Raw genomic sequence first — 12,305 nt, 5'->3', positions numbered from 1 at the left:
AATAATGGACTGGGGTTTATTTCCTCCTGTTGAAGAATATATTGGTAAAGGAAAGAGTGAAAGAATTTTTAAGAAGTTGAAGAAATATTAGAAAAAAATCCTAAAAGGAAGATTTCCACTGGTAATGTTTAATTAATTTACAGAATTGTTGCAGAACTGTCCTGTAAGTAGTGCATTTAAGATGTTATTGTCAAAGCAATGATTTTTAAAAACATACCGAGCATACAGGTGGGAACTTTAAGTGGGTGTTATAATGTGGATATTGAATGCAATATCTTCCAATTGATATGAGTCCTAAAGTGGTAAAATGGTGTGATTTGCATATTACGCATTACCTTTAAGCTGAGAGCTGGTTAGTTATGTAATGAATATACATATATCTACTAACAGGTCATATATCAGTCAGTGCTATTCTTCATTCCCACGTTAAATTAGTCTCTTCAGTTGCTGTCCTGGAAGTTGAGAAATGTTGAAATATGTTGAAATCTTTCTGTTCCCAGTGGTTAATTCACCTGTAGTATCTTGAAGTTGTGAAATGTCAGTTACTTCCTATAATTTCTGGTCACCACAATGCTGTGAATCACTTCCAGTGTAGCTTAACTGACTACTACCAAACTAATGTTTATATGGGTCTTATGGGTCAAGAGTCTTAACCATTCAAGGGAACTAGAATTGGACCCAGATCCACATACCTACTGTGACACCTTCGAGCGTTTTCACCATTGCGAACTTGGTTGCAAAAACCTGGATGTGATGAGGAGGGACACACCCGTTGGCTGATAACTTGTCATTGACGGGTTGCTTGTCATGTAGCCTCACACATGAGATAATCCTCTTTTTTGAAACGCGGTATGATCAAGATTTACGAAACAGAGTTCATTTTTTATTCATTATGTCCCAACATAAGAGACTGAGCCCATGGACTGAGCAAGAACATGTTTAAACAAGAAATAACAGAAAGCTGTTTTCCCATAAACTTCTACTGGACCAGACGTCTTTTTGCAACTACAGCTGTCGCCCTCTAGTGGCCTTAAGATAGAATGCAGATTTAGGCTCTAGCTTCATTGTAAATATACCGGGTTAGCTAAAACTAGACAAGAAAGGAAGGAAGAATCATCCTGTGTGTATAACAGTTTAACAAATGATTTAACTGTCTCTTTCATCTCTGACAAAGCAGTGTGTTTGACTTGCGTTGTAACTAGTAGTCCATCAAAAATCTTGCCAAACATGTCATCCCTACACATTATTTTAAAATTTAATTTCAGATGTTAAAGGCCAAAAGGGAACTGTGAGATCTTAATATTGCAGCAGGGAATTGTGACCCCCGTTATAAAAATAATACACGAAGATGAAGTGGTTCAGGGTGAATTCAGGCTAACACACAGTGAGAGTAATGAAGAAGCTGCAGACTCGATGCTCATAAAACTGTTTACACAGGTTTTGCCACTGATGTTTCAAGTCTTTGGGGATAAATGGGTGTGTTTTAGAGAAAGTGACCCAGCAAGGCTTTTAGGGATGATTTGTCATTTGGTCCAGCAAGAAAGCAAAGGGGGAAATCTGGCTTTTGTGTCATATTAAGAAAATATAATAATTATGGAGATGACTCAGAAGAAAATACACAAAAATTCAAAATGACTGGAACCAGAGGTCAAGTTGGGTAGCCAGCAGATTTATATTTTTCTTGGCTGACTTTGAAGCATGTTTATAATTTTTGACAAGTATTCAAGTTTTTTATAAAACAAACTGGATCAAGATCAGAGGTGAAGTCACAGCTCCTTAAATGCAAACTGTTGATGTATGAATGCATTTTCATCACCTCTGTATGCAATGGTGATTCTTGTGATGATTAGGAGAGATTTACCAGCTCCTGTCTCCTCCAGGTAATGGCACTGGCAGAGGCTGCAGAGGAGAACCGGGCACTGCTGGAAGAGGCGTTTGTTCGTCTGCGGAGTGCCACACACCTTCTCGTGCTCCTGCTGTCCCTGTGGCAGGGCCTGACCCCCGATCAGACCAGCATCCTGGAGGCCACACTGCTTCCTCTGCTGCAGGACACACCGCAGCTGGTACACAGTCTCTCACTCACGCACACACACACACACACACGCACGCACGCACGCACGCACGCACGCACGCACACACACACACACACACACACACAGGTGGCCATTAACATGTCAGTATCTGTCCATCCATCTGCAGCTTGCTCAGTATACATAGACCCAGCTTAAACACACTCTCTAAAAACTTTTAAAATACATTAAGTACTTCTGGTCTCTGTGGAATACACACACAAACGCACACACACAAACTCAATCACACATTCAGTTTTTAGCACTCAACACTCACCCGTCAGCTCTGCACAGAGTCAGAGTGTGTTCTGTGGTACCTGTTCATAATTTGACCATTAAATCTGATGTGTGTGAGTGTGTGTGTGTGTGTGTGTGTGTGCATGCATGTGTGAATATATATAAAATACACAAATACACGCAAAAGGTCAAGGTCAAAGAAAGGTCCTAGTGTGAATAGATGGCATATTGCTCTTTAAAGAGCCTCTGACTCAGACGTCAAGCTTTGTGTGAGAGTGTGTTTGAATGTATGTTTGTGCTTATGTGAGCGTGGGTTGTGCACTGCCGTGTTGACAGAGCTCCTCCATTTGCTGCAGTCAGACCACGAAAGATTTGTCACTCCATCGAGACGGCGAGTGCCCACTGTGGGTATGTTTGTATTAGTTTTTCCATAGCTCTGATCAATCCCCTGAACCTCTCATTACCACTGTGTCTATTTCCAGCTTTCGCTAACGGCGCAGAGTTACACACATGCACACAACTGTGCATAAAATATCTTACAGTATGCACACACTGTGATTGTAGACAGAAATAGCTTCAGAGGGTCAGTTGATGAGCCTCGAGGGACTGTGAAAGTAAGTTTGTGTGTGTGTGTGTGTGTGTGTGTGTGTGTGTGTGTGTGTTATTATAAATGGGATTAATGGCATTAAGTAAATTAGTAGTAATCAGGGTCATGTCCACAACATTAAGACAAACAGGTGGACTGAAGGGTTATTTTAGGAAATTTATATTACCTGATGCAGTGCTGTGACAACATCTATCAAGATTCCAGTGGAGTTTTTATTAAGTTATTAGAACATTTATTTTTCTTTGTGTAACATGTTATTTTGGCTTATTACACCTAGGCACTTCTTTTGTTGAGAGGGAATTGTTATTTTTATTATTTAAGTCAAAATTTTTGAAAACTCTTTTTTCAAAAAACACTAAATCTTCATCTGGACTTTTTACCGTTTCTGTGGGTGGACTGGCGAGGTCATTCCAGGTGAGTACAAGTCCGTCACTCAGTTAGTTCCAGGATTGTCACAGATATGAATAAAGTCTCTGAGGAGAATGGGGGTGGAACAGTTATCAATTCTTCAGCCAAAATGAACGATTGGCTAACTTAGTTAAATATTTCTCCATCTTGAATTCATTAGTAAGTTCCTACACACTCTTCTGTTACCCATTACCCATTTATTGGATCTTTTTCAAATGCAGAACTTTTTTCATTTTTCAGTAAAAATGCAATTTTCATAATTTCAGTTCAGTCTCACTGAGCAGTTTTACCCGCGGAGATGATCCTGATCGAGATACTGTTTTTGGAGAGCAAACTCCAGTACAGCACATGATCCCAAAGTTCTGTTGGTCCACTCATTAAAAATAATAATAAACAGACAAACATGCAATTAAAATTTTTCCTGTAAGGTATGTCCTAGGACAGGACACCAATGTGGCTGCTATTCATAGGTCGCTGCCATTCTGACCCAGATACTTGTGCATACAGTTCATTGTCAGTGTGAACGATGGATGGAGCCACGCTGACATCACTCACGAGAGGGTGGATTTATAATTTATCAGCTGATGCTAATTAGCTTAGTTAGCAAACTAAATTCATAAACGATATGGCTACAATCCACAGACATGCATATCAGGTAACTGGTGCTCAGACTAAAAAAATGCTGGAATTTTAGTCTCCAAAACCAAAGCAATAACTTTTTGGATGCTCTGTACCGCAGTGTAAGTCATAACATTAGTCAGGTAATCCATTAAAAATGCTCATAAAGGCATAAATGCTGCACACACACACACACACACACACACACACACACACACACACACACACACACACACACACACACAGTAAAGAGGTCCAGTTTAATGACTACACCAGGTGGATGAGTTGTAAAAAAAAATTACCAGAGTATTTATGATAGGATAACTGTCCATAGAGGCCAAAACCTTTTTTTTTTTTTACCAGGCTGTAAATATGCTTTTTGATGCTGTAAAATTGGCCATTTTAACCTGGCCGTCTATGGGGAATGTCTCCCTTCTGGAGCCAGCATGAAGTGGCACCTAGAGGAACTGTAAATTTTGCCACTTGTGCATTTGCTTCATTTTCAGCTCTGGAGTTTTCCGCTTGGTTTCAAAACAATGACATTTGAAGCTGAACTTTATTTTGGGGATAATGATGAAGTCACAGGTAGTGGAGCTCATATTGAACAACAATTGGTGTCCACTTTAAAAAAAAATCATTGTGCACAGCTCTGTGAAAAACCATTGAACATGCACCTGTTGCTGCACCTCTGAGACTGAGATTGTAGAAGACTGAAATATGAAAGTTGAGACATTTTGACAAAGGAGATACTATACACAGCAATCTCTGCTCACTGAAACGCAGAATAACTAAAATATATAATGCAATACCAAATGACCCATGTCACTTTCATATTATGTGATTGGAAAGCACAAAGAATGGCAAAAATCTGTGGCAAAGTGTATGCTTCTCAGGATATTTGGAATTAAGAAGAGGAGTTCTTTTGAGTGCAGGCTCATTACACTGCTTTTTATCTGAAAGAAAATAGAAATATTTATAATAACAAGGTCAAAAACAAGGAGGAGGTGGAGAAAAAAGGAGAAGGAGGAACACCGGAGGAAATGCATCTGTGAGGTATCTAACGAAACGTCTCATTTAGTTGCAGCCAAGCAGAACACCTCCTTTTTCTCTTCATGCATTCCTTCCTCCGTGTCCTCCTCCCACTCTGCTCTCTTTCCCACTTTTCATCCTCATCTCACTCCTCATTGTTTTTCTATTCTCTATTTTTTACACCAGCAGTGTTATCACTCTCCATCATCCCTCCTGCTCTTTTTTTTCTGTTTATACCATAGTGCATTCTTTACCCTCTTTTTCTCACTGTCTCAACACCTCCTGCTTCTGCTTTCCTTCTCTCATTATTTTCCTCCCAGTTTCTTGATACAGTCATAATGCCAGTCTTGCTCAGGCTTCTCACTCTCTGAACTAACACTATAGACCCTAAACTATCAGCCGTAACTTTAAAACCAGTGATACAAGGCTCCCTGTCCATGTCTCAACAGATCTACAGATATAGCTCCTGAAAGTGTTTTGTAGCCTTAAATCACAAATGGTTCTATAAACCTTTTAACAGTGTTAAGACATTTGAAAGAGAATTTTCCCATTCATGATATGGTGGGTTTTTTTTTTTTGTATTCAACCATAATTTTGGGGGTAGACAGCATAGACACTAAAGTTTGCGAATGCAATAACCTGAAAACATGGCGATATAAGAGAAACACGTATGTGAGAATGCTGTTTGTAGATTACAGCTCAGCATTCAATACCATCGTTCCCTCGAAGCTGGACAGGAAACTGCAGGATCTAGGACTGAGCAGCTCCCTCTGCAGCTGGATCCTTAACTTCCTGTCTGACAGACGCCAAGTGGTCAAACTGGGCAGCATCACCTCATCCCCCGTCACACTGAACACTGGTGCTCCACAGGGGTGTGTACTGAGCCCTCTCCTGTACTCACTCTACACCTACAACTGCACGGCTACTAGCAACTCCAACATCATTGTGAAGTTTGCGGATGACACTACAGTGGTGGGTCACTACAGGGAGGAGGTCAGCGCCCTGACCCACTGGTGTCAAGACAGCCATCTCACCCTCAACGTCGCAAAGACAAAGGAGTTGATAGTGGACTTCCGGAGATGCAGAGAAGTACACACCCCCATCACCATCAACGGCGCTGCTGTGGAGAGAGTGAGCAGCTTCCGGTTCCTTGGTGTACATCTGGCTGAGGATCTTACGTGGTCAGTACACATAAACAACACAGTGAAGAAATGGTAAATGGCCTGTATTTATATAGCACTTTACTAGTCCCTAAGGACCCCAAAGCGCTTTACATATCCAGTCATCCATCCACCCATTCACGCACACATTCACACACTGGTGATGGGAAGCTACATTGTAGCCACAGCCACCCTGGGGCGCACTGACAGAGGCGAGGCTGCCGGACACTGGCGCCACCGGGCCCTCTGACCACCACCAGTAGGCAACGGGTGAAGTGTCTTGCCCAAGGACACAACGACCGAGACTGTCCAAGCCGGGGCTCGAACCAGCAACCTTCCGATTACAAGGCGAACTCCCAACTCTTGAGCCACGATCGCCCAGCGCAACAGCGCCTCTTCTTCCTCAGGAGACTGAAAAGATTCGACATGAGCCCCCGTATCCTCAGGACCTTCTACCGCTATGCCATTGAGAGCATCCTCACTGGATGCATCACCACCTGGTATGGCAACAGCACCGCTTACAACCGCAAAGCTCTCCAGAGAGTAGTGCGGTGCTCTGAACGGATAATTGGAGGTGAGCTTCCCTCCCTCCAGGACATCTACAGGAAGCGGTGCCTGAGGAAAGCGGGGAGGATTATCAAGGACTCCAGTCACCCCAGCCATAAACTATTCAGACTACTTCCATCAGGAAGGAGGTTCTGCAGTATCCGGTCCCGTACCAGCAGACTGAGAGACAGCTTTTTCCACCAGGCCATCAGACTGCTGAACACTTCATAGACACCTCACCTCCACTACTGGAACTTCAACATTATGCACTCCACACTGTATATAAATGCCACTTGTTTCAAATTATTATGAAATAAAGAGGTTATATTTGTCCATAATTTCTTGCTTCATATTGTGGATCTGTAGTCAAACCACAGGTTTCTTTATAACATAATAGGCCTTCTGACTCTGAGAGCTTCTGATTGTCAGTAACTAGGCATTTACAGTAAATAGATGTATTAAAGTTGATTGTACCCAGAAGTTAAGGAAAGTAGCTGATGCTGTACTAAATCCACTCTTGATTTGGTCTTAGGATGATTGTGTGGGTAATGTTTCCCCCTGAGACTGACTGTATGGCATTGTTCTCACAGAGCCGTAACTCCGGTCTCTCAAATGACATTCGCAGTCTTGATGAGGATATCATGACTGCAGAGGGATTGCTTTTTGAACCTTTACCTGTCTCTTTGGGAGTCCTCCAAGGTTGTGTGCTAGACTCTGTTATAATTTATGTATTGCCAGCCTGTAATTCTGCAGTTACACCCAGGGTTTCTCCCTTTGTCAGACCTGATATTCCTGATGCAGTCCATAGGCTTTTTGAGGAAACTATTTAATAAGAAAAAAGAAAAAAAAGGTTTGTCTTTGTTGGTACTTCAACAGTGGAACATTGAAGCTATACAGGTTTAAAGGCCAAACTATTCATAACTGGTTCTGTTTGTCTAAGCTAATAATACCACATGTGCTTTATTTTAATGTGTTTGTTTGTAATGCGGCATAATGCGGAGTTAATGTATGACTCAAAAAATACTTTTCAGTCACGAAGTGTTAACAATTTAGCATCAATTTCTCTCACTCAGTGATGTGATTGGTATTGTTCTCACTGAATATCAGCTTTTTTGTGCACTCAAGAAAAAACAAGGTAAAAATGGCGTTTTAACATTTTGGATAATCATACATTCAGTGTTATTCAACAGGGTACTTTTATTTACTGATGTAATCCGTGTCTATACAGTGTCAATATACACAAAACTAAAGCTTTCCACTCTGAAGTGTTGGTAAAAGTTCAAAAAAGATTCCTTTTTGCTATCATAAACACAAGGAAAATAGAAGCTCTGTCATGCTTCTTTGCTGCTGCACTTGTACAACTTCTCTTTTCAAAAAGTCTTCAAAGACGACCCAATAATACAAAACCTCTCTTGTTTCTTGGTACAGAAAACAAGTTCCTCTTCTATTTCTGCATTAGTGGGAACTTTGCCGTAATTTATCGCTCTGGCCTTGATCCAAAGCCGCTCAGCTCCACCTTTCTTTGCTTCCTTTCTTCTCCTTCAGGAGGATGAATGTCTGCAGTTTAGGTTTAGAGACGTTTAATTTTCTTCCGCAGCATGTGGAACGTATGTTTCAGCGAGCGCGTGCATGAGCATGCCAAGTTTCCACAGAAACCTGCAGTTATGTTGTTCCATTTGATAACCTGGTGAGGTATTGTTGTAAGAATAGGTCACCCACCTCTATCTCGCCTCCTCCTACCCCTCCTCTTTAATTTTTCTCCTTCCAGACTCGTCCAGTGTCTTTTCTTTACTCTTGTCTTTGCTCATCTTTCGGCTTTCCACATGTTTAATTTTTTTTGGTGTCTGCCTTTCCCTCCATCATCATCTCATCTCCTTCAACCCCCCCGACCATTTTCTCTCTCGCTCTTTCGTCCTCTTTTGCTCTCTCTCTCACACTCCTGCATTCTCTCTCTCTCTGTCGCTCTTTCCCCTGTGTCTGTCTGTATCTCTCTGTCATCATCATTACAGGGTTGATTACCTGTCATTATGGCTCATTAGGGGCCTATCAGCATGGCGGCAGGCAGGAGAACGAGAGGTGTGTGTGTGTGTGTGTGGGGGGGGGGGGGGGGGGGGGTGATGGTGGAGGGGTACCTGTCAACACACCCTTACCCTCCCAACACACACTCACGCACATACCGCATCATCCTCAGACCTACCCATCTAAATCACCCATTCAAATGAGAGATTCTGGGTTCCCTGGTTTTTAGTAGGATGAGTTGGGTATATTCGTGTATGTATGCGTGGGTGAAGGATGAGAGATGGTGAACGGGGACAGCAAAAGACCAAACCCTCCTCACTGTTTTATTACTGTGGCTTTGTGTGTGTGTGCGTGTGTGTTTTCGTTTCTTTCGATTCTGAATGTCTTATCATTTTCTTGCTCTCTCATAAATTCAAAATTCAACAGGGCATCAAATTAAAAGGCTAAAATAGTTTATTCTAACTATTTGTCTCTTCTCCATCACCTTTCCAAAGTCATGCACTCGTGGTTCTTTCCTCCTCATTTCTTACTCTGTTTATGAGTGGATCTGCCTTGAATTAAGAGTTTAATATATTCTGTTATGCAAATTTGTATCCTCTATTCTTTGCTCTAGCTTCTTTTTGCGCCATCCCTTTTTTACTTTAGTGAAGCACAAATCGAAACTCACACCTCCCAGTCTTAGTTCTACATTGCTAGTTAATAACAGAAACACAAGTTTACAATCTGATAGTATTTATTATTTTCTCTGAATGTTGATTTCTTGTTTCTGAAAACTTACTAAGACAATTACTATAATACAGGCCTTCTGTGTCCATTATGTCATTCTTCTTTCAGCCTGTATCTCAATAATTTAAACATACATTACCAGTCAAAAGTTTGAACACATCTTCTCATTTAAGCGTTTTTCTTTATTTTTACTACTTTCTACTTTGTATATACATATTGAAGACATCAAATATATGAAGCAAGATATATGGGATTATGTAGCAAAGAAAAAATTGATAAATAACTCTAAACTTGTCTGAAATTTTAGATTCCTCAAAGTAGCCACCCTTTGCTTTGTTGACAGTGCTGCAAACCCTTTTCTTAATAAGGGTCATGATTTAGTCACCTGAAATGGTTTTCAGTTCACAGGTGTGCCTTGTCAGGGTTCATTTGGGGAATTTCTTGCCTTCTTGGTTGGGACCATCAGTTGTGTTTTAGTCAGGTTGTTACACAGCTGACAGCCCTATTTGACCACTTTTAGAATTCATATTATGGCAAGAACCAATCAGCTAAGTAAAGAGAAACAACCGTTCATCATTACTTTAAAATTGCTAAAACTTTGAATGTGTCCCCAAGTGCGGTTGCAAACACCATCAAGCGCTACGATGAAACCGGCACACATGAGGACCGTCGCAGGAATGGAAGACCAAGAGTCACCTCTGCTGCTGAGGATAAATTCTTCGGAGTCACCAGCCTCAGAAACCGCAAGTTAACAGCACCTCAGATTAGGGCCCAGATAAATGCCACACAGAGTTCCAGTAGCAGACATATCTCTACATCAACAGAGGAGACTGTGGAAATCAGGCCTTTATGGTCAAATAGCTACTAAGAAACCACTACTAAAGAAAGGCAAAAAGGAGAAGAGATTTGTTTGGGCCAAAAAACACAAGGAATGAACATTAGACCAGTGAAATCTGTGCTTTGGCATGAGATGGATCACAGAGTGAAGGCAAAAGGGGCAAACAAGTGCTCAGCATCTCTGGGAACTCCTTCAAGACTGTTAGAAAACCATTTCAGGTGACGACCTTATGAAGCTCATTGAGAGAAGAGTGTGCAAAGCAGTAAACAAAGCAAAGGGTGGCTGTTTTGAAAAATCTAAAATATTGAACATGTTTTGACACATTCAGTGAGAATCTACAATGTAAATAATCATGAAATTAGTGGTAGTGTATAAGGTAAGCTTCCTATTTCTTTCCACAGGGTTGGGAAGAGAGCTGTGATGCTGCCGTCTCCCACCTCCTACGGACCTGCTTGTCACAGAACCCCAAGGACCAGGCTACTTCTCTGGCGCAGACAGGAGGATCAGTGCTGGGCCTCCCCAGTGACACTGCCCGTCTCAAGAAGCACATCACCCTGCTTTGTGAACGAATCGGCAAAGGGGGGCGTCTCACCCTGGCCTCTGAGGCTAATGTCCAGGTCCCTGCTCAAGTCCAGAATCTCGCTGTTCCTGGTGAGTCATTGGTTTACTTGTCTACATTCCACTTAGACTGACTCAAAATTAGACTCAAAATTTCCTTTTTAATACATTTAGGATGGGATGAAGCGACCCTGAGCCATCTTTCAGTTATGGTACTAAATACTCAGGTTGCCGGGCTACTTCAAGGCCATTGCTGCTGTAAATTAGCACTGTATAAATAAAAATGAATTAAACTTAAGGTAACCCTATTTAAAGGTTGTTACTCTGCCTCTCTGTTGAGTTGTTGGTTTTAGTATTTTAGATAAATGCAACCATGGGATTATAGGATGGGAACTTCCCATTCATCATTTTAGTCAAAATACTTTAATTCTGCTGTCTCTTGCAGAAAACAAACAGTTCCAGCAATGTAAATACTGAAAGATCCAACTAAAGTATCAAAGAATTTGGGAGGGAACTGCATTGCTACCAGATTGCTGACTGAACAGTTTCAGTGGTAAAATCAGTGGTGTGTGTGTGTGTGTTGTAATCTGTGCATGTTATACTGTGTGCGTGCTGGTGGACAGCCTTGTAAGCTGGTCCCTTGGTGCAGATTTTAAGGCTCAGCAGGCAAAAACACGGACCCTATTCATTTAACACCTTACAGCCAACACAGAGACTCATATTTAAATGCATCAGTACACGCACCCTTGAAATAATATACACAGGTATGTGAAAAAAATAAGAAATAATACCACTACAAACAGGTATACATACACAGCTGCATAAGTTACACAGTGCAGGCACATGCATAAAAAATATACACTCACATAATTTTTGCGAGGTAGACACTCGTAAAATCATGCATATACATGCAAATACATAAACTCTTTCACTCAGGCACCTTATGGATCATTTACTCTTGGCAGAAGTTTTAAAGGACCTTTTGACAGATCATCAGTTACACTCTTCAAGCCCAACCCCTACTGCCTTTCTTACCTCCTTGTACTCTTCCTTCTCTTAACTCTCTTTTATAGTAAAAACCAAAATGTACACCCACCGGTCACTTTAGGTATTCTTTGCTACTATTGGGTTGGACCTTCTTTTGGCTTAATTCTTCATGGCACAGATTCAACAAGGTGCTGAAAACGTTCCTCAGACATTTTGGTCTATATTGACATGACATCACACAGTTAGTGTAGATTTGTTATCTGCACCTTCATGATGTGGTCCATTTCACCACATCCCAAAGGTGCCCTATTGGATTTAGATCTAGAGGCCAGAGCTTCTTGACATGGTGCTGGAAACAGCTAAAAGAAGATGGGTACGCTGTGGTCATAAAGGGATGGACTAATTAGCAACAATACTCAGGGGGCGCTGTGTCATTTAAACGATGCTCAGTTGGTACTAATGGTCCCCCATGCCCTTACAAAAGGAACAGCACCCTGAACTGT

General features: G+C 41.4%; 1 protein-coding gene across 3 annotated transcripts in view; it reads left to right on the top strand.

Moving 5' to 3' along the window:
• The window catches only part of bbs9 (Bardet-Biedl syndrome 9), a 184,150-nt gene that overhangs the window by 98,414 nt on the left and 73,431 nt on the right, over positions 1-12,305 (top strand). For all 3 annotated transcript variants that reach the window (XM_004560133.3, XM_004560131.3, XM_004560132.3), the window contains 2 exons: positions 1,881-2,063; positions 10,659-10,908. In XM_004560133.3, coding sequence (XP_004560190.2) covers positions 1,881-2,063; positions 10,659-10,908 — 433 coding nt within the window. The remainder of the gene's footprint in view (positions 1-1,880; positions 2,064-10,658; positions 10,909-12,305) is intronic.

This window comes from Maylandia zebra, linkage group LG11 (genome assembly GCF_041146795.1).
Source record: "Maylandia zebra isolate NMK-2024a linkage group LG11, Mzebra_GT3a, whole genome shotgun sequence".
NCBI classification, from domain to species: Eukaryota; Metazoa; Chordata; class Actinopteri; order Cichliformes; family Cichlidae; genus Maylandia; species Maylandia zebra.
This window is presented reverse-complemented; position numbering and strand designations above follow the sequence as displayed.